Raw genomic sequence first — 22,502 nt, 5'->3', positions numbered from 1 at the left:
ATAGTGAAAACACCGGTCCCAAGACAGACTCGTGAGGGACACCGCTCATCACCGGCCTCCACCTGGACATAGAACCAGTGACCGCTACTCTGCGTGCAGCCATTGAGCCAATTCCTTATCCGCCGGATGGTCCACCCTTCAAATCCACATCTTTCCAATTTAGAGATTAGGATGTTGTGTGGGACTGTGTCAAAGGCCTTACTGAAGCCCAAGTAGATGACATTGGTCAGTCTTCCCTTGTCGACTGATGCAGTCACTCCATAAGAGAAGGCCACCAGGCTGGTCAGGCAGGATTTGCCCTTGGTGAAGCCATGCTGGCTGTCCCGGATCACCTCCTTGTCCTGCGTGTGCCTTAACGTTGCCTTCAGGATTCGTTTCATGATCTTGCCAGGCACAGAGGTGAGGCTCGCTGGTTTCTAGTTCCCTGGGTCCTCCTTTCTTCCCTTTTTAAAAATGGGAGTGATGTTTCCCTTTTTCCAGTCACCAGGGACTTCATCTGACTGCCAGGACTTTTCAAATATGGTGGAGAGTGGCTTGGCGACTACATCAGCCAATTCCCTCAGGACCCTGAGATGCATGTTCTCAGGCCCTGTAGACTTCTAGTTGCTAAGTTGTGTCAGGAGGTCCCAAACTTGCTCTTTGCTTGCAGGGTACATGGCCCTGTTTCCACTGTCTGTGCATTTCCTCCTTTTGCCTAAGTTTGACCAGCAGGTCCTTGTTCAGCCGTGCCTGTTTCCTGCCTTCCCTGCGTGATTTATTGCGTATGGGAACAGAGAGCTCTTGCGCTCCGAAGAAAATACCCTTAAAGAGCTGCCAGCTCTGATCAGATCCTGTCCCTAAGGACCGTGTCCCATGGGATCTCACCTACTAATTCTCTGAACAGCTGGAAGTTGGCTCTCCTCAAGTTCAGGGTCCTGACTTTGCTCTTAGCAGGGCCCATATCCCTCGAGATCACCAACTCAACCACGGCACGGTCACTGCAACCCAGGCTTCCTCCAATCTTAACCTCTTTAATGAGATCTTCCACACTGGTGAGCGCCAGGTCCGGTAACGCTTCTCCTCTGCTTGGTTTGCCTAATACCTGGACGTGGAATTTGTCCTCACTGCACTCCAGGAGTCTCCTGGATTGCTTACACGTGGCTTTCCCAGAAAACATCCGGGTGGTTGAAATCCCCAAGGGGGATGAGAGCCTGTGAGCGCGATGCTTCTTGTAGCTGGAGCAAGAAGGCCTCATCGACAGACTCCTCTTGATCAGGCAGCCTGTAGTAGACCCCGACCACAAGATGTCCTTTGTTGGTCTGGTCCTTAATTTTTACCCACAGCCTCTCAACCTGCTCTTGGCTGTTTCTCAAAGGGAATTCTTTGACCACTGTGAATAAAAGTGAAATATCCTTGTGAAAAAGTGGATATCCTTGACCAAAGTGAATATCCTTGACCACCCAAAATTAGACCAGACGTGTATACTTAGGGCAAACTAAGTTAAGACAAGTACATATCCCCGCATATGAACGTTATTTAATCCAAGGGGTCTCATTTTAATGGCATAAGAAAGGGCTTTGTCAGGTGCCCAGCACAATTGCCTACAGCTGGGATATACCACATATGATATCCAGGAAAGCCATAACTTTCCTGAGCTGGGTTTAAGAGAGACACCCTGGGGCCCTGCAAATATGTCAGAAAATGGTTTAACTTGAAAGGAGCCTCTGGGCGTCATCTTATCCAACCCCCCCGGGCAAGCAGGGCTACCCAGATGCGCTTGTCCAGGATCATGTCCAGACATCTTTTGAATATCTCCAAGGAGGGAGACTCCACAACCTCTCTGGACAACCCGTGCCAGTTCTCAGTCACCCACAGAGTAAAGAATGTTCTGATGTTCAGAGGGAACCTCCTGCGTCTTGTTCTGCCGCTGGGCACCACTGGAAAAAGCATGGCTCCATCCTCTTTGCACCCTGCCTTCAGGTATTTCTATATGAGATCTCCCTGAGCCTTCTCTACACTAAGCAGTTCCAGCTCTCTCAGCCTTTCCTCACAGGAGAGATGCTCCAGTCCTGTCATTATTTTTGTGGTCCTTCCTGGGACTCTTTCCAGTATGTCCCATGTCTCTTTTGTAACGGGGAGCCAAACGCTGGACACAGCATTCCAACTGAGGTCTTACTAGACTTGAGGGGGAAAGTTTATTTCCTTCCCCTGCTGGCAACACTCCTGATGCATCCACAAAGACCTGTTGTGGTTTAACCTTGGTGGAAAGCAAAGCACGACACAGACACTCACTCCCCTGCAGTTGGATGAGGTAGAGAATCAAAAGGGCCACAGGTTTTAACATTGCAGTGAACTCCTCCCTTTGCCCCTGCTCCGGTGCTGGCTTATTAAGAGGCCTCCCTCCCCTTGGGGTGTGCCTTCTCTGGTATGGCCTTATCCATGAGGCACAGTTCCTTCAGTGGTGTACTTGCTGCAGTGTGCACTTATCCATGGCCACAGTCACTTCATGTCACCTCACCTGCTCCTCTGTGGTCTTATTCATAGATTCACAGACTCACAGACTCACAGACTCATAGACTCGTAGACGTAGACTTGTAGACTCAGACTCATTGTTAGTAGATGCATAGACTCGTAGTAGACTCATAGTAGACTCAAAGACTCATCGACTCAGAGACTCAGAGACTCATAGCCCTTCAGGGATGTACCTTCTGCATTGTGGACATATCCACAGATGCAGACCCTTTGGGGTATCCGTGCTCCCACGTAGATTCATCCACAGGCCACAGTCCCTCAAGCTGACACTGGAGTTCCAGCCTGTTCAGTACAGCAGCACAGGGACAGCAGTAATGGCCATCACCAGCCCGAGGACACGGCCACAGCTCCAACACAGTTTTTCTGTGCTGACATAACTCAGAGGACTGGAGCCACCCATTCCCAAAGAACAGTGCCCCATAGGAAGAACTGCACGCGGTCTGTGGGATGCTCATGTTGGATCAGTTCGGGAAGGACTTCTCTGGGAGGGACCCCATGCTGGAGTAAGGGAAGAGAGTGAGGATGAAGGCTTATCATCAACGAAGCAGTATGGACTGACCGCATTCCCCATTCCTCTGCATTGCTTGGGAGGAGAAGGTAGAAGAGGGTAGATGGGAGGAAGGTGGTTTTGGTTTGCCTTTGGTTCTCACTGCTCCAGTCTGTTATCAATAGACAATAAATTACATTAATCTCCCATAAGGTGAGCCTGTTTTGCCTGTTACGGTACTATGAGTACGAGTGATCTCCCTGTCTTTATCTCAACCCCTGAGTATTTTTTTTTTTCCTGGTATTTTCTCCCCCTTCTGAGGAGGGTGAGTAAGCGAATGGCATGGTGGTGCTTAGCTACCTACCAGTGTTAAACCACTACACACAAATAGAAAACATAGCTTCTTGGGAACTATGAAGATGAAAATTAACTCTATCCCAGCCAAAACCAGTACACCCCTCTGTCGCGTCAGTTTATCCCCTCCCGTCCCCTTGGCAATGTTCACCCAGGGTAATTCTGCAAGATTGTCCTACCAGACCCATACACTCCAATGCCCTACGGGCTGTCCTGCAACAAACCGGGACACACAGCCTCAGCCTCAGCATCACCTAGTTAGAGCCCTTATTTCAGGTGTTCCGAGGGTAACAAAATGAAACAAAACACACAAATATGCACACACACATTTGTTACTGGGTATGAGTGAACTAGGACTGCTCAAGACAGCACCATGAGCCCTGAAGGACATCCGCCTGAACAGTTTTTCAGGGTTAATGTGATTTAATATGATCCATCTGAACTGGGGGAACTGCCTCTTCAACGAAAATGTCTATCCAGAGAGGCATTAACATTCCTAGTCCTCAGCTAGCTCTGTCCTAAACCAGGAAGATGAACTGGACCCTGGAATTCCCCGTGAGTGTGCACTTTTGTGCTAGTTAAAAAAACAAGACATTCACCCTGCAAAGTCCCTTGGACAAAGTGGTTGGAATCTGCCCATTGCCGTTGTATCTCTGAAGGATGGGTGCAAATGTTGGTGAAGAGGGGAATTATTTTATCATTTCCTTTGGAATTTCTCAGACAGTCTATCAAGTATTGTTGTCCCATTGTGAAATGTGTCCTCTTCACGAAACAGAGAAAAAAATAATGATACAATCACTTCTGCCCCACTCCTGAACATTACTTTTGGGGCTTCCTTCCCTGAGAGGTTGCAGACATTAATTGTTTAGACTTTCTTGCCATGACTAATCTAATTCCCACAGGAATCTGCAGCCAGGGCTTATGCAGACCGCAGAAAACATTGCTCCATTCTCACAGGATGGAGTACAGCTTGTCAGACCTGAAGGAGAGCCACGGTTATATTGGCAATGAGAGTGTGAGCCCCTTTTTATTCTGATACTCCAAGCTCCATCACCCTGCACCTGCATTTGCTCCTCCGTGTTTCTCATGCTGGGTGCTGTGCAATAAGTAACTCAGCTAAAGAGTGAGTTCTGCTGCTGTTACAACAGAAACCAGGAACGCGGGATCATCTTTTCCTCTCTCTCTCAGTCTGTCTCTGTATTTTGCCTCTCGGTTTCCAGAACTGAACCTCTCATCGGGAATTCAGGCACAACAGCTTTCAGGAAGGCACCCAAACTAAATACATAGGATGTCCTTTGTGATGAAGGCAATCATGAAGCAACCAATGTCTAAGCAAGGGCATTTCCCTTGCAAATGCAATATTTTGCCACTTTGAGCATGCGTAACTGAAAATACAGCTGTAGGAAATGCAGGGTGAAAATAACTAGTCATATGTTGATGTTTGATGGTAATTTTGACTGACGGTAACAGAGACACTGAAGCAGCTTGGCAGCAAGGACTTGTCTGCTCAGTCCTTTTTAAGCGAAAAGCTGTAACAAGTATCGGTGACTGCTAAATGGGGAGGAATGGAGACGTGACTGTTAAGAAAAGATCTTTATTTAAAATGACTCAACTGAATTTTCGAAGAGCTGACAGAGGACGTGTGGGGAACAATGCGGAATATCACAACTGTGACAGAGTTCATCCTGGTGGGATTTCCTAACAGCCTTGAGGTAGAGATTGTCTTCTTCGTGGTGTTCCTGCTTGTTTATTTAGTCACTGTCCTGGCAAATACTTTTATCATTGTACTTGTATATGTAGACTGCAATCTCCATTCTCCCATGTACTACTTCCTCAGTAATTTCTCCTTCACTGAGATCTCCACAACCTCCACTGTGGTGCCGAAAATGCTGGCAAATGTTCTATCAGAGAAGAAAACCATCTCCTTTGTGGGCTGCTTTAGCCAGCTCTACTTTTACTTCTTCCTTGTTGCAGCAGAGTTCATCCTCTTTGCCATCATGTCCTACGACCGGTATGTGGCAATATGCCACCCCCTGAGGTATCCCACCATCATGACAGCAAGGGTGTGCAACCAGCTCGTCCTCTCTGCGTGGGTGGGTGGCTTGGCCATGATCCTGCCGTCAGTGGTCCTCAGAGCCAGGCTGCCCTACTGTGGTCCCAATGTCATTGACCACTACTTCTGTGACAGCGCGCCTCTCCTGCACCTCGCTTGTACAGATGTTTGGTTTGTCGAGCTGAATGATCTGGTGGTGTCTTTGGTCCTGCTCCTTGGTTCCCTGGCACTGACTGCAGCATCCTACGTCTGGATCATTTCAACCATACTCTGGATCCCATCTAACCAGGGCAGACAGAAAGCATCTGCCACTTGTGCTTCACATTTCATTGTGGTTTCCCTGGGCTTTGGTATCTCCATCTTTATCTATCTCAGGCCACCCCAGATGAACTCTGTGCACCTCAACAAAATCCTCTCCGTTCTCTCCAGCATTGTCACACCTCTTTTAAACCCTTTCATATTCAGTCTAAGGAATGAGCAGATGAAGGAAGCCTTGAAACGTGCTTTGTGCAAGCTCCTGGGGGTGACTAAGCAGGTGGGAAAACCATGAGTATGGACCATAGTCCAAACCATGAGTCACTCCTGGAAAAATCTCCCCAGGACATTTTTGTTCAAGTCTCTTCACTTTTTCTGACAGACTGTTGGAGACCATATCTTGCTTTTACTTTCTTAAATGCAGGATTAGAGTGGGGAAAAAAAAATAAGGCAACTTTATTCTACTGGATACGAACACCTCCATCAATATAATGCTTAGCCTTTGGAGTGAATGTTGTGCCTGATGCAGAGCAGATGGGGGACTCTCAAGAAGTAAATGGAGAAAAAGAAGAAAGTGTTAAAGAGACAAGGAAAAGAGCTGGAGAAACTGAATATCCTACTGGAAGAACTCTGAGCTGTGAAAACAACATCACGAACACAGCCTGCCTTGCTACACAAACTAATCCTGAGATGAAAAGCAGACAGGAGCTCTGAAAGCATAGCTGCCAAGAAGAGAAAAATATCTCCATTAATAAATAAAAAGACCAAACTCCAAAGATACAGTGGCTTCAAGTACCAAAATTACTGCAGAAGTAATCCAAACTAGAAATGCTCAGCGAGGTGGTAAAGATATTACATTAAAAAAATAATAATAATAAAATAAAAGGAATGGTTCAATCTTAAGTAATTTGTGACTAACTTAAAGTACTCTTAAGTGATTTCATATCTTATAGACAAGTTTTTGAGACATTCTCCAAACCCACAATAACCTAATGGCCTTTGTAGTTCTTTTGGGAGCTTGGGGGTGGTTTTGGTTGGTTGGTTTTGTATGGTTTTTCTTTCTTGTTTGTCTATTTGTTTGTTTTTAAAGCTGTTTTCCAAGTGATACTCTAAAGGACTGAGAGGATCCGTGCTGAATGAGTAATCACATATTCACAGATTCTTACTATAGCTGAGGTTGGAAGGGGAGCCTTGGAGACTGTGTTGTCCAATCTCCCTGATCAAGCAGAGTCAGCTAGAGCAGGTGTGGTGGTTTTACCCAGCTGGGCAGCTGAACTCCACCACAGCCACTCTCTCACTCCCCCTCCTCAAAGGGAAAGGGGGAGAAAATACGATGAAAAGGGCTCAAGGGTTGAGATAAGGACAGGGATATCGCAGCAATTACTGCCATGGGCAAAACAGACTCAGCATAGGGAGATTAATATAATTTCTTACCTATTACTAACAGGCTAGGGCAGTGAGAAACTAAAAGAAAACTAAAAAGCACCTTCCAACAATCCACCCTCTTCTACCTCTATCCCCCAAACAGTGCAGGGGAATGGGAAATAGGGGCTGTGGTCAGTCCCTGATGCTTGATCTGACCTTGGGGTCTGCAGGGCTGGGTCTCACTCCTCTCTCTCCCAAACTGCTGTTGTGCAGGAGGTTTTTGTTGTTGTTGTTTTGTTTTACCCCTTTTCTTAGATCTGCTCTCACAGAGGTGCAAGCAACATCGCTTTTTGGCTCTGATCTGCCCAGCGGTGGGTCCCTTTGGAGCCAGCTGAAATTGGCCCTTATCTAACATGGGGCAGCTTCTGCATTCTTGTCACAGAAGCCATCCCTGCAGTCCTCCGCTACAAAAAAACCTCACCATGTAAACCCACTACACAGACGTCAGTGAAAATAAGGAAATGCAAGTATTAGAGCAAGGTGGAGAAGTGAGGTGGGTGCCTACAGCCTGCAGGGAAAAGGGGGAAGGGATAGGACAGGGCAGGACCTATGGTGGTGAAGACCGAGAGCACTGGCAAGGCTGGAAGGCCCCAGCACAACCAAGGGCTTTGTCCCCCTGCCGATGGAGCTGTCTCTGCTACTGAGGCTCATGAGGAGACCTGCTGTGCTCATGACACTGGGGCCTTGTTGCCTCCTTGCAACCCAGTGGGGAGGCCAGGAGGTGTCATAGCATTGTCCTTCACACAGCATCACACACCCCACATCCCACTGCCCCAGGAAGAGCCCTGAGCCATGGGTGAGGGTCAGGGCCTCCCTTCCCAGGGGCTGTGGACAAGGCTTGGCCTTTGTGCTTCACCAAACAAACCAAGGCCTTTACTCAGCATCAGTCTCCTGCCCAGTGCCTTTGCCTACCTGCAATCATGGCCTCCCATTGTCTGCTCTAACAAGCCCATGGGGAGGCTTTGTCAGTAATGACCCTCACTGGGGCCCATTAATACTCCCAGACACTTCAAAGTCTCCTTCTGACTTTAACTTCTCCTGCAGTTACATATTTCTCCTCTCACTACCCGAGGTTCATGGACTCAGCACCAAATGCACCATGGGGCTCATTACCATTCAGCCATTTTCATCCAGTCTTCCAGACTTGTACAGTTAATTAGTGAGGTTTGAAGAGTGCAGTTAAAGAGGAAATTTTCTATGAGCACTTTGCAGAAAGCATTTTCTTTATTTAAGATTAGTTTCCATTAATCTTGAGTTCTCATAAGAAGTGACAGAATCATTCTCTAGTTGACGTGGATCCAATGTGCCTCCTAAGGAGGTCTGGATGTGTAGGAAAAGCAGCCCCCTGCAGTCCCAGACTCTATGGACAACCTTGCTGCTCAGCTCCCCATCCCCACCACTTCTCTCATCAGCCACCTGGGACTTGCATCACTTTTCCTTACACAGGGCTTCTCCACTGAAGTCTGCAGCTGGATGTGACAGCTTTTTTGCACTAACTCCTGCCTCCTTTCCTCAGACGTCTGTCTGCACACAGTTTTTTGTTGTTATTTTGGTGTGTGGCTGTCTTTGTTTTCAGTATTTATAAAAATATATATATAAAAGAAACAAACACCAACAAAAGGAAAAGAAACAAACAGAAACCAGAGCCCACAACAGTGAGCCAACTCCAAGTTGCCTCCAATGAGGTGCACCATCCACAAGGGATGACTGTACAAGTAATTTTTGACACAGAGTGATAGGAAATGGTAAAAGAGAAATACAGCTACAGAGTTGGCTACAGGGATGATGAGAGGGACTGATGAAACACAGGCAAACTCAACCTCCCCGAAATCCCTAGAAGCAACAGGGTATATGAGAAGTATCTGAATGACCAAAGAGCAAGAACAAGTGGAGGGGAACTCTGCAGAACAATGGAAACTGCACATGTCCACACATTCTGCGGGAAAAGTGACTTCCAGCATGGTCTGTTTCATAACGCCAGGTGGAAATACCTCAAAAACTGAGGAGATGAAGTGCAGTGCATAAGAGAAATTCTGGCAACGCAAGTACAAGGGAAGATCAATATTTTTCTCTCGCTGTAATACGCATCCTGAAATATGATAATTTTGATGTCATGGGACACCTCTTATATTGTATTAGAATTGTTCGGTCATTTCAGCTGACTGTGATGTGCTGATTGAGGTGAAATGTTTGAACTGCTTTAAAAACAAGTAGGTAATACTCAGGCCTACAGTAATAAAATTACAATTTTCTGTCCTGCATAGAGCCCTGATGCCACAAAACCCTCCCTGCCCAGGACTGTTCGTGCCACCCCTCACTCCTGGCACAGAGAAAATCTGTGACTTGTCGAACTCTCCTGCCTGTTAGAGCAGAAAAAACAGAGTTAAAAAGATTCCCTGAAATGCTCCATCTTTGAATGGCTAAATTTGTGCCAATCATACCTGTATTATCTGCCTTTCTTGGTGGAAATATTCACATTTTCTGTCTGTATAGTGATATATATATTTGTACAGCCACAGCTGTAACCCTTCCAGGGAGGGCGGGTTTGAGGCCTGTCCTGGGGCTGGGCCTTTTTCAAGAAAAAGATGGGAGCGAAGGCACCTGGGATACAGCAGTCCCTCACCGCGCCTGAACTTGGCTGAACAACAGCCAGCCTCTGCTGTTGTCCGAGTAGGATGTGTTATACGGAGGGAATTGCAGCCCCGCACATCCCACGGGGCTCTGTGCTTTGAGGAGGCCTCAGCACCATCCCCCTGTCTGCCATGCGGGAGGCAGAGGTGGTACACGAGGGAATGGCAAACATACCCTCAGCACATCATGGTGAGGGAGAGGAGTAGGGCATGCGCTGCAGATGAAGAGGAGAGTGGGGAGAACCGTCTGGGACAGACGCAGCGTGCTCCTTAAGGCTGCTGCAGCTTCCCCGCGGCCCGTGGCCATGGTTCCCCCCCCTGCCATCACCCCACCCCCACTCCCCCCCGGCTGTTTTCCAGGTCAGCGTGGATCATCCCACAGCCTCAACAGAACGTATGGGTGACCATGGCTAATGCCACAGGCCAGGATATTATGTGCCTGAGTCTTGCTGCACCGCAGCACCCCTTTTGCATCTGTCGGGTCGGAGCGCTGCTGAGACGGGAACGGCTAGCCCGCTTATGTGACCAAGCCATGGCCTGAGAGCCACGCTGCGAGGCCTGGAGCGACTCCTGGAATGGTTGGTTATCCAGAGCTGGGCAGACACCAAGCCTCCCGTCCCAAGAATTGAGCCTCCTGGGCTCGTTGTCAGCGACCTACTGCGCATTTTTCACCTATACAGGGAAAAACAACTCAGTGTCATGGTGGGTGAATAGTACGGAACCCAGTTTGGCTAGTGCTCGAGCGTTAACCACCCTGAATCGCCTAGCGTGCTGACTAAGTAAATTTAGTGATGCCACTAGTGCTGCGCTACCTGGCTTGCTGCTTGACGTAAATGTTAATAAGGCATGCTACGCTACAAAATAGAGCTGGGATTGATTTTTGTTACTTGTCCATGGTCATGGTTGCGAGGACTTTGCAGGTATGTCTTATATGAACCCGAGTGATCATTCCCACTTGGTACACGTGAAGATACAGGAATTACAAGAATTAACCAAACAACTGAAGACAAATGATAGCAGGACCCCATTTGGAGACTGGACATGAGGGTGGCCGTGGCTACAAAACTAGTGTTATTTGGTTGCTTATTATGTGTAATTTTTCCTGTGCATTGCATTCTGTCTTCCATGTCTATTGTCCCTGGTGCGGTCAGTAAGAGCTTGACTCAGCCCTGATCGGGCACTGCCATGTGCGGTGCCTTGGCAGCATGGCTGTGGGACCACGCGTGGGGCAGTGGGGCGATAAGGTCTCCCTTGAGCCTCCTAGGAGGAATGCAGGAACATTTACCGAGCAGCCAGGGATCAAGTTCAGAAAGCTAAGCCCCACTAGAATTGACTCTTGTCAGGAGCGTCAGGGGCAACAGGAAGGGCTTCTACAGGTATATTGGTGATAAAAGCAAGACTAGGGAAAACGTGGGCCCTCTGCTGAAGGAAATGGGAGACCTGGTTACCTGGTACACGGAGGAGGCTGGGGTAGTCAATGACTTTTTTGCTTCGGTCTTCACTGTCAAGTGCTCTAGCCACACTAGCCAATTCACAGAATACAAAGGAACAGACTGGGAGAATGAGGTACTGCAGAGCCTCCTGGGAACTATTCCAAGGCACGTGGAAAACAAAGAGGTGCTTGGTGACAGTCAGCGTGGCTCCAGTAAGGGCAGATCATGCCTGAAAAATCTGGTGGCCTTCTACAGCAGGGTTACAGCACTGGTGGATAGGGGAAGAGCAGCTGCCGTCATCTACCTGGACTTCTGCAAGGCATTTGACACTGTCCTGCATGACATCCTTGTCTCCAAATTGGAGAGTCATGGATATGATGGATGAGCAACTCCATGGGCAAGGAATTGGCTGGATGGTTGCACTCAGAGAGTTGTGGTCAACGGCTTCATGCCCAAGTGGAGATCAGTGATGAGTCGTGTCCCTCAGGAGTCAGTATGGGGCCGGCATTATTTAATATATTTGTCAGCGACATGGACGGTAGATTGAGTGCACTCTCAGCACGTTTGCTGATGACTCTAAGCTGTGTGGCACGGTCGACATGCTGGAGGGAAGGGATGCCATCCAGGGAGACCTGCACAGGCTTGAGAGGTGGGCCAATGCAAACCTCGTGAGGTTCAACAAGGCCAAGTGGAAGGTCCTGCACCTGGATCAGGGCAATCCTAAGCACAAATCCAGGCTGGGTGGAGAATGGGTTGAGAGCAGCCCTGAGAAGGGCCTGGGAGCATTGGTGGGTGACAGACTCCGCATGAACTGGCAATGTGCACATGCCATAAAAAAAAAGAAAGCCAGCCGTATCGCGGGCTGCATCAAAAGAAGTGTGGCCACGAGGCTGATCAGAGGGTTGTCCCACGAAGACAGGCTGGGAGAGTTGTTCAGTCTAGAGAAGAGAAGGCTCTGGGCAGACCTCATTGCAGCCTTGCAGTACCAAAAGGGGGCCTCCAAGAAAGCTGCGCAGGGACTCTTTCTTAGGGGGTGTAGTGATAGGACAAGGACTAGTGGTTTTAAACTAAAAAGGAGTAGATTTGGAGTAGATATAGGGCTACTCGGCTCCACCAGGTCTAAATCTCTGAACGTTAAGGCTACTTCTTTGCAACTGTGCATTTCCCGTCTCTACCTGATTCTTCAGGCATTTGGAAAGTTCGGTCTGTAGAAGGCTCAGCCTTTGCCTGATTCTGTCAGTTTTCTTCCAGCTCTCTACTATCATTTCTCATCTCCAGAGCTGGAAGTGATCAGGATCCAGGAGGTCTTGTATGTGCTTTGGTGAGCATTTCTTTTCAGCCCCTAAACGCTGAATACCAGCCACCAGGCCTGCAGTTTGAGCCATCTGTGCCTCTTACTTGTCTCCTCATGCTCTGTAAACATCTTTTCAATCCACTTGTTCCAATCAACCCAAGAATTTACTAGCACAGGTCCCATTTGGGTGCCCACACAATGCTCTAGCTTCCTTGTAAATATAACCCTAAGGGAACAGAAGCAAAGGATCGGTCCCCCAGCATATTATAAGCATTATGTACACGCAATCTCAGCAAGACACACAACTTGACCAGATCCTGCTGACTACCCCAGATGCTCTGGAGCCCAGTACAGACCGATACCACCCAGCATGGTCCTGCCCGGCCACTGGAACCCAGCCCAGTGCCCAGGGTCCCCAGCTCTCCGCCCAGGCTGAGGGACACGGCTGCCAGTTTCCCCTTTGCAGGTTCAACCAGCAACGAAGCTGAGCACCTGTGCCAGGGACACCCAGGGAGGACACTGATACAGCCGGCCACACAGACGACCACAAACAAGGCGCTGCTTGCAACAGCACCCACACACAGGACACAGACAGCCGAGTCCCCTCCGGCCCTGGGGCTGGCAGAGACAGCAGGTCACTGCTGCAGGCGCACACACGGCACTCTCGGGGTTCACAAGCACATACACACCCGCACACCTGGCCCTGAGAGTCCTTTCAGATGCCCTCAGATTCCCCATGCCTCTGCCTGCTCCTCGTCCCCATGGGCCTCCCCTCCAGGTCTGCCACGGAGCTCCCCTAGCTAGGAGGGAGCTATGGGGACGTGGGCTGAGACACAGACTTCTGCACTGGAAATGCGCGCAACTGGCAGCGATGAGTATCATGACGGGAAGCCACACTTAAGACAGCGCAGGCATAGCAATGGGAGCCTTGGAAAGAGCTCTCCTTTCAACCCAAACTCCTCTTTCAAAGCAGAGATCCAGCTTATGCGTACTCAAGTCTAGGGTGGATGAAGTGACACAAGCAGTCTGTTTGGGAAGAGCCCCGGTGCTCTTTATTTTCCATTCAGGGGTGGAAAGCGGGGGAGCTTCCCAGCCCCTTTGCTCAGAGCTCCGCTGCTGCCGCCGTCACCATTCCCAGCACCTTCCCCTCCACTGCGGTACCAGCATCTAGCGCTAGGGAGTCAAAAGAAAGAGAGGATGAGCAGGTTGTGTACAGGCTGAACACAGAGAAATACTGCAGGCTTAGCTCGGGCCGCGCACGTAGGGGTCTGCTTCCCATGAAGCTTCAAGGCTGCCGTGAAGTGAGACAGATGCCTCGTGCCCAAGCTCATGACAAGGTCCCCAGGGGTGCAGCTCACCAGCCTGGGGCTGGGTCAGGTGGAGCGGAGGACCCTGGGTATTCTGCACAGGTATTCCCCCTCAGGGCAAGGTGTCCTGGCGTCAGCGCTCTCCAAAGGAAGGACAGACTCTCGGCTTTGGAAAGGGGAGAGGCAGCCATCCAGGGGACCCCTCTGTTTTCAGACAGGACTTTCACATCCCACATGGGAAAGCCTGTTCTGGGTGCCCAGCCGCTCCCCGTCAGGTGTCAGGGAGCTCCAGTCCCAAAGTCTCCAGAGTCTCCAAAGCCCGCGTCTGTCTCGGGAGGGGTGTCGGAGACGTGCCCTCTTTCTCCCAGTGCTGCCCCCAGGGGAAGGATGGGCCTTGCAGCAGCGGGAAGCACCATCCCTTTATGGACATACTTACCAGGGGAGCTGCTGCTGCTGCTCTTGCCGCAGCCGGTTTGCCTCCGCAACATTTCTGAATACGCTTTGTTGATGGCGATGCGGCTCCAACCTTTCCAAAACTTGGCGTGCTCGTGGGGAAAGGCGGCTGCAACAACAGGAGAAAGGGATCCCTCAGCCTCTCTCAGACACCCCTTCTGCCTCTCCCGTCATCCAGACCCTGCACCCATGCAGTGCCACCTGCACCCACCCTTCCAACCTGATTTTTAGGCCTTGGTGGTAACCAAGGTCATGCCCGCTTTAGGAGGAATCAAAGGGTGTCAGAGGCAACCCCAGGACTCAGGGACCAGGCTCCTGGACATGTCCTGACATCACTCAACAGCTACTCCAGTGCCCCAGGACGGGAACGGAGCCGGCACACACTTACTCAGGCCGGAGTCTCTCCAGCTTGGCTGCTGCTCCCAAATCCTCTGCTGGGGCAGGGTTCTCAGCCTTCCTCCACCTCCTCCTGACCTCCTTGCTCCTGGGCTGGGCTGGAGGATGGGGGGTCCAAGCATGTTGGCTGTTGAATCGCTGCAAGGAGAAGACACTCTCATCAAACAGGACTGGACACACAGGTGCTGTTTCCCAGAGGACCTCTTGAAAGGACCCTGCGGCAGGACCTGGGAACCAGGCGACTCGGCGCTGCCAGCCCACGTCTGGCTGCTGCTTTTATCCCTCCCTTTCTGCTGACAACCTCTCCCTCACAGGGAGGAGCAGGCAAAGCCCTGCCCTGCGGCCTGGTGCCCGTCCTGCTCCCACCACCCTGGGACCTGCCGCCCTCGGAGCCCTGGCGGAGAGGATCGCTGCTGTTCTCAGCGCTGTTGATCACTGCCAGTACCTGGGGTATCTGTTGGTCCTCCCCCTCAGACCAGGCTTCCCATGCAGCCATTTCTGCCCGGGCTTGCTCTTGTAGCTTTTGGTACGTGGGCCATGAGCAGTCTGTTTGGTCCCACTGTGAAGACAGGTTCCAGACCTCCTGGAGGAAAAAAAAAAAAAAAACACAACAGCAGACAGGATTGGTCTCAGCTGTCCCTCAGGCCTAACCCGCACTCCTGCCCCCTCGCCTCAGCCGGTCTGTCAGCAGTGCTTCGACCCTCAAGGATGAGGGGCCCTGAAGCTAGGCCAGGCTCCTCAACTCGTGACAAACACAGCTGAACAGCCCGCGGTGACCAAAGCCCCCTGCCATCAATGACCCAGAAAGGCCTTGTTCCTTTTCCATGGCCCCTGGTCAAAATGAAATGGCTCGTGGCAACACGGGAGGCAGTAAGAGGCAGGGAAGCTGTGCGGGACGCCACCTTCCGTCTCCTGAGGAAGAGATGAAGGAGGTAACAAACGTGGAAATGAACGCATCCCAAGGGACCTGCTCGGGATCGCTCCACACAAAGAGGCTTTTGCACAGGCCCAAACAGCACGGTCATTGCAGCAAGGCAGAGTAGGTACCTGCAGCGCTCTCCTGGAGGCTTCAGGAGCAGGGAGCGCAGTGGTGGTGGACATGGCTTCAGGAGCTGTTTCCTGCCTGTCTGTCCTCTTCGTCCCGGGGGAGCTGCCTGGACACGGTGGGAGCACGCTGCAAACAGACACCAGGAGGAGGCTGCATGAGCCCAGGGGAATTCGGTCTCCAGTCCGCGCTCGCAAGCTGCGTCAGCCTCTGCAGCAGACGGCAGTTCCGCAGCGAGCGGGCGTATTGGACTGGCCGTGTTCTCTTCAGCAGAGACAGAGAGAGCCAAACGCGAAGCTGTGGCACCACCTGCCTTCAGGAAGGCTCGGGATGCCCGTATCCAGGCCCTTTTTGGTGGAAGAAGGAGAGGAGCGGTGTCTTGTGCAAGGACAGGAGCCGAGAGACACCATTATGGCCCACCCGGGCTTTACCTCAGCTTCTCCTCTGTGGCCCTGAAACACGGTGCGCTTACGGGTGGAAAACAGGTTATCGCTGGGAAGCCAGTAGCATCGGAGAAAACCGTCAGGTAAGGAGGGCAGTCATGCCATCTCCCTACCTCAGCACTCTCTTGTGCCTGCCACAACGTTTGGGATAGCATTTGAAAAAAATGCCTGAAAGAAACTTTTCCATCTGGTATCACAGCTCCTTAGGCTGGAAGAAACAGCAGGGGAGATGGGGCCACGGCAATCCTAAGCCACGGTGAGACATGTTAGAATGAAGGCAGGGGACATTTGCTCCCACAGACAAGAAGATGGACTCTGCTGCAATGTGGGGGGACTCCTGAAGGGAGAAGAGCTTCTGCAACAAGGCCCTGCATTCAGCTCCCCCAGGGATCGGGGCCCTGGTGGAAAATGAAGCTGGTGTGCCAGTCTCAGGCAAACGTGCTGCACGCTTGCCATCCGTTGAGAGCGGCCTCCGCTGGGACGTGTGTCAGGAGCCACCCTGCGGCTGGTGGGTCCAAAGGGGACATCTCTCCTGTGTGGCTGCAAGTGGCTCCTTCCTCCTTTCCCCCAGGGGTCTCACCTGGTAGACGGCTTCTTCTCCACATCTTGCTGCCTTGTGCCCAGCTCCCAGCTTGTCAGGATGGGGTCGGAAAGCCTCTTCCTCCTCTGCAGCAGGTTGCCAGGATGGCACTCTGAAACTAGAAAAGGAGGAAGCTCTTCAGAGCAGCCGCGTGGGCACTGCCTTTTAACCTGGTTCAAGTCAGCCAGCACGGGACAGGGACCACCTCCAGACAGCAGGGACCTGTTCCCTTACCTCTTCTCATCCTGCGCTCTCCTGCAGCTTCCTCCTGTGAGGTGGTGGAAGCTTTGGCCTCTGGCCTTCTCCTCACAGTCAGATGAAACCTGGAAAACAAACGATGACACGGGCTTGAAGAAGGCTGGCCTCCTTCCCGTTGCAGCTTGCTGGCAGTAATCCTCCTGGTGTTGCGCAAGGCATGGCATCCCTTTTCCGTCATGTCCATGCATGGGGTTTGTTGTCAGTCTTCCCGCAGCACCAGAAAAGGTAGCCTAAATTCCCCTCCACATGCAGGCAACTCTCTCTGACGGGAATCGCAGCAGCGCGGGCACAAGAAACACAACCACAATGCCCCTCCTCTCCAGGTGAAGACACTCGTAGCCGAAACTCAGCATTAGATAACCAGGAACCAGTCCCCCGGGATTTAGCCCTGACTGGGTGCTGAAGGTGGAGACCCAGCCGCGCACGTTCCAAAGCAGGAGGTGGGAAGCCTCCCGCTGGGTCAGCCAAGGGCTGCGGAGGAAATGCACTCACCTTGGGAACATCGGGATCCCACGAGCGGTGGTCTCTCCACTGAAGGCGGTCAGATGTGCCGGCCACATTCTCTGCAAAGAGACACAGACCTGCTGGAGGGTTTCTGAGGCGGTTTTCTCACGGCTCTCATTGACAGGAAGCAAACCTGTCTCCCAAGCCAAAAGAAAGCCTTCTCTCCAAAGCCCTCCTCCAAAGCCTCTTCCATGAACCTTTGTTCTGCTCTGGAGGAGCTGCATGGCAGAATATGGAGGCTGTACAGTAACACTGCCAGGCTTTTTGCAGGGGCAAGCGCCCAGATGCTCAGAAGAAACTCTCTTTGTTAATGGAGAAAGCAGCTAAGGGGGCAAGCGTGGGGAAAGGCATTTGACTGGCCTGCCATGTCCAGGCTGGCCAACAGCGGTCGGATTCCTCACCCTTTGCTAGGATTCCCAAAGAAATTGAAGTAGCCCCCAAAACCTCACCAACTTACACTGTGGAGCAGTGCAACAAGGCCCGCAGTGCTCTCCAGACGTTTGACGCAGTCCAGATAAAAGTTCATGCAGAGGAAACCATCTTTGCACGTCAGAACACCAATGTCCCTGAAGGCAAAGGGGACGTGCTCCTTGCTCCTCAGGAGGAAGCAGTACAACAGGATGGTCTCTTGCACACAGTTCTTCACCACGTGCAGTGGGAAGGAGGTGGCTCGCGATAGCTGCACGTAGTTCAGCGGCTCGATCTTGACACCATCTGCAAGGAGAAGCAACATCCTCAGTGCCACAGCAAGCCCAAGTTGCTTGCAACATTCAGAACAAGTTCCCAGAGAAAGGGTCGCTAAGAGAAAGAGCTCCTGGGGCACAGTTTCTTTTGGGGAACTCAAGCTGTACCCTGACCGTCGGAGACAATCCTCTACTTCTCCCGGGCCTTTCCAAAGAGCAGGGAGAACAAACCGTTCCGGACATGGGGCAGGAAGAGGGGGGCTGCTGCCTTCTCACCAGGGAGGAGCTCAGTGGGACAGTAGATCTCCTCCAGCCACAACTCATCGATGTCCAGCTCGAAGAAAGGCCTTCGAACCAAGAGCGGCTCTTCTTTGCTATGGAATTGCTCTTGGACAACAGCAAAGGTCCCGAGTCCCGCAACCCGAACGCCCTGCACACAGAAAAGACAGAAAGGCCGATGAGGGAGTTCTTGAGAGACGGGAAAAGGGATGACTGTCAGAGCAGGGGGACACTGCTCTGTGCCCTGCCCGCTCCTCAGGGACAATGGGGCAAGGTGGGGCACTTTGGAAAGCTTTGCAAAAGAGCCGCATCCTCTGTTTCTTTCATCACCCCCCTCACAGGATTTGCCAACATCCCTTGGCTAGAGAAGCGCCCGGAGGTTTCCAGCACACGGATTAGGCCTGGGACTGACTCCCAGCAATTGTCCTAGGCACGGAGCCAGGATATTCCCCCATCTCTCTGCTCGCCCTCCCCACTCAGACCGCAGGGAAGAGGGAAGCCCTAGGGTGTGCCAAACACCTGAGAGGCAGAGCACATCTGGCCTTGGTTTCTCTCCCAGCTGGCCAAGAAGCTGCTCCGGGCACCCCGGGCAGTCTTAGAGCACTGCCACGGTGCTCGGGCAGGGATTGCTCTGCAGGGCCCAGGACACCAACCCACCTTATCCCGCTTCAGCTCTTCCAGGATGTACTTGGATACAGCATCCCAGATAGCCTCAGTCTCTGGAAAGCAAGGAAAAGACACGTCAGGCTCCAGGCCAGCCAGCTCACAACCTCTTGGCAAGCACCTCACCCAGGCGATGACACATGCAGGCATACACAAGCACCCCAGAAAAACACCATGCAGGCACTCCTGGGACATTCCTGAGAGGCCTGTGGGAGCTGCAGGCCATGCCAGTCCCTGGGACACCAGAGGTCTTTCCTCCCAGAGCCAGATCCCAAAGAGGCACCAGCTCCCAGGGAAACCTGGCCCTGGACTGTCCCCCATCAGGAGAAGTCTGAGCCATGGCCAGAGGAGCCCTGGGCCTCAGGACAGCCCTGGCATCAGGACCCAGGTGTCCTGGCTGCCACATTGTCCCCTGAGCCCAGCGGGACCCTCAGGCAGGGCTCTCGTGGCAGCCACCAGCTCTGTGCAGCACCACCACCACCCCCCAGCCCAGGACCTGCAGCTTGGGACAGCTGACAGCCCCTGGGACACCCCTTGGGAAGGGGCTCCTGACACCCTCACCTTTGGGGGAGAGCTGCAGGAGCACTGGGAATGCAGAAGTCAGATCAGAGGTGATGGTCACACTCCAGCAACCCTCCATCTCACTTGCTGCTGGCCCTCAGCTCAGGACAAGGGATGCCCGCCCTGGCTCCTCAACCACAGCTCCTCTGCAAGGTGCCCCTGCTCCTCCGCCCGTCAGCGAGGGTCGCCCAGTGCAACCTTGCTGCCTGCTGCCCCCACTCCTGGCCACAGAAGGACAGCGGTGGGGAGCACCCAAGCAGTGCCCAGCAGGGACCAGGCCTTGCAGGGAAGTGCCGGCACTGGCGCTGCTCCAGTGAAGATATCCTGGTGATGCAGTGCATCCCCCTGTGACATCAGCACGTGTCATCTGAAGGCTTATGATGTCAGCAGCATGGAGACAGCACAGCTCAGGAGAGAGACGAGAGATTTCCTTTCTTGTCCTGAGAAACTGTCACCTCCCTTCTGCCCAGTTCTTTAGCAGCAGTTCCTGGCAAAGCCACCAGGAACATCTCCACATGGTGACAAAGGCCATAGAATAAAGGATTGGAGTGCCGGAGAAGTCCCCACTGTCTGCCTGCCCCAACACGCCTCTGCTCTGACCCTCTGACATCCCCCTGTGACATCAGCACGTGTCATTTGAAGGCCTATGAGGTCAGCAGCAAGGAGATGGCGCAGGTCGGGAGAGAGACGAGAGATTTCCCTTCTTGTCCTGAGAAACTGTCACCTCCCTTCTGCCCTGTTCTTTTCCACAGGATCTTGACAAATCCACCAGGAACATCTCCAAATGGTGACAAAGGCCATTGGATATAGGAAGTGGAGCGCTGGAAAAGTCACCGCTGTGTTCCTGCCCCAACACACCTCTTATCTTGGAAGCCCTTCCAGGAAGGTGGGGTTTGAGGCCTGTCCTGGGGCTGGGCCTTTTTCAAGAAAAAGATGGGAGCGAAGGCACCTGGGATACAGCAGTCCCTCACCGCGCCTGAACTTGGCTGAACAACAGCCAGCCTCTGCTGTTGTCCGAGTAGGATGTGTTATACGGAGGGAATTGCAGCCCCGCACATCCCACGGGGCTCTGTGCTTTGAGGAGGCCTCAGCACCATCCCCCTGTCTGCCATGCGGGAGGCAGAGGTGGTACACGAGGGAATGGCAAACATACCCTCAGCACGTCATGGTGAGGGAGAGGAGTAGGGCATGCGCTGCAGATGAAGAGGAGAGTGGGGAGAACCGACTGGGACAGACGCAGCGTGCTCCTGAAGGCTGCCGCAGCCTCCCCACGGCCCGTGGCCATGGGCCTCCAGAGCAGGAGGAGCCCGTGGAAGAGGCTGAGGTGGAGGGGCAGCCTGCCCCTTGCAGCCAGGCTGCCAGATCGGCCTGCAGGAGACCACTTCTGCCTTTGTGTGCACAACGAAGGAGGAACCCGTCATGATTTAGGATCTAAAGTCTCTCACTTCAGGAGACCTGTGGCATACCGCACGCAGAGGCACGTGGTCTTGTGTCAGCTGGACTATGACAAATGGGCTGCAGGGAAAGACAAGAGTGAGCCAGTGCAGCGCTGGGTGTAGGGCTGGGCCCCGAAACCTCATCTCTTTCCATGTGCTGAAAAGGAGGGAGGATGAAATGAGGGGCCCGAAGCAGAGCACGCCCTGGTGTTCCTGAGGCCAGAAGGAAACAGGCCTGGGCTGTGCTGCCCTGACAGCAGAGGGCCTTTTGTGGTGTTGGTGCAGCCCTGAGGGCCAGTGCTGGAGCTGGGGCTGATCTCCAGGCAGGAGAAGGGGCTGCTGCCAAAGTCCTTGGCTATGGGCGTCCTGTGATCCAGGGACACAGAAAAAATCACTGGGCTGTGTCTTGACTGAGTAAAGGATGGGGGTAAGAAGCAGCAGCAGTGTTGGCAAACACAAGTGGAAACCCCGGTGTGATGTGCCTCATATCCATGCACTGCCTGCCTCTGCTGGATAGAGGAGGGACAGACCTTGGCTTGCTGCAGCCCTGGGAAGCGGCCACTTGCTCATAAGCATCAGGTCTGTTGGAGATGCCATCAGGGATTCCCGTTAAGTACCAGCTATGAATGGCCAGAGCTGTCCTGTGGGTCCTGTGCTGCCCGTGTCAGCTGCATGCTCCAGTGGTGCTGGGCAGCGTTGGCATCTCAGGTAGCACTGCAGGCCTGGAACTGGCTATTACATGGAGCAGCTGCCCTGAACGAGGTTAGGCAATGTAGGGATGTCTGTGAGACAAGTGCCGTTACAGTCACTGGAGATGGAGGGAAAACCAGATGGAGAAGAGGGAGAGAGAGACTCAGGTCTCCCTGTGGCACAGTTCTCCATTGGGTCAGGTGGATACCTCTACAGGCTGCCCTGAGCCTACTGAGGAGGGACAGGTTTAGTTGTCCTAAATGTGTGCATTTGCTGTCACTTCAGCTGGCCAAAAGTATTCCCCACCAGCCTCCAAGGGGATGCCCCCAGGTGCTGCCCTGTCCCTCAGGGTTCCTCCATGAGAGCTTGCAGATACCTGCACGTCCCTCTGCCCCCTGACATGTCACCAGGTGTTTGCAGCCCCCTGATCTCCATTAATGATGCTGGAGCTGAGAAAAGGAGCTCACCTGCAGGTGCCCATGTGGTGTACATTAAAGGGAGGGCAGAGGAATCCCAGGTCCTGTGGATCTGGGGCAGGCATGGGTGTGAGCTGAGCTCCCTTTTGGTCCCAGTCCTAAAATCCATCATGAGATGTCTCAAGTGACTCTGCTGAATCCCTTCCCTGAACAGGGGATAAAGAAGGTGATTCCCTGACTTTGTCTGGATGCCCAAACTGATAGTGGGTCAAGAAGATGTGATTGTTACACTTAATTGGCTCTCTGCAAGGAGAAATGAGCCTGCTGTCAAGTGCATCTGTGACCA

General features: G+C 52.4%; 2 protein-coding genes across 3 annotated transcripts; one reads left to right on the top strand and one right to left on the bottom strand.

Annotated features, from left to right (window-relative positions):
* Positions 1-73: 73 nt before the first annotated feature.
* Positions 74-9,564, top strand: LOC310890803 (olfactory receptor 6M1-like). The gene has a single exon (XM_083853129.1). The coding sequence runs from the start codon at positions 5,005-5,007 to the stop codon at positions 5,953-5,955; it is 951 nt and encodes a 316-aa protein (XP_083709255.1). The 5' UTR covers positions 74-5,004; the 3' UTR covers positions 5,956-9,564.
* A 3,952-nt stretch (positions 9,565-13,516) lies between these two features.
* On the bottom strand, positions 13,517-19,177 carry LOC310890797 (uncharacterized protein). Of its 2 annotated transcripts, XM_083853123.1 has the most exons (9): positions 17,886-19,177; positions 17,417-17,487; positions 16,901-16,989; positions 16,667-16,784; positions 15,646-15,772; positions 14,976-15,181; positions 14,591-14,736; positions 14,186-14,311; positions 13,517-13,615 (listed from the first exon to the last, which is right to left on the bottom strand). In XM_083853123.1, exons 1-9 carry the CDS (start codon positions 18,159-18,161, stop codon positions 13,545-13,547), a joined length of 1,230 nt encoding a protein of 409 aa, XP_083709249.1. In that variant the 5' UTR covers positions 18,162-19,177; the 3' UTR covers positions 13,517-13,544. The 2 variants fall into 2 exon arrangements, with proteins under 2 accessions (XP_083709249.1, XP_083709250.1); XM_083853124.1 differs by lacking the exon at positions 13,517-13,615 and having other exon boundaries at positions 14,088-14,311; positions 15,044-15,181.
* Positions 19,178-22,502: the final 3,325 nt, after the last annotated feature.

Source organism: Anser anser (assembly GCF_964211835.1).
Source record: "Anser anser genome assembly, contig: HAP1_SCAFFOLD_164, whole genome shotgun sequence".
Lineage (NCBI taxonomy): Eukaryota > Metazoa > Chordata > Aves > Anseriformes > Anatidae > Anser > Anser anser.
The sequence above is the reverse complement of the archived record's forward strand: the minus strand, read 5'-3'. Positions and strand labels throughout refer to the sequence as shown.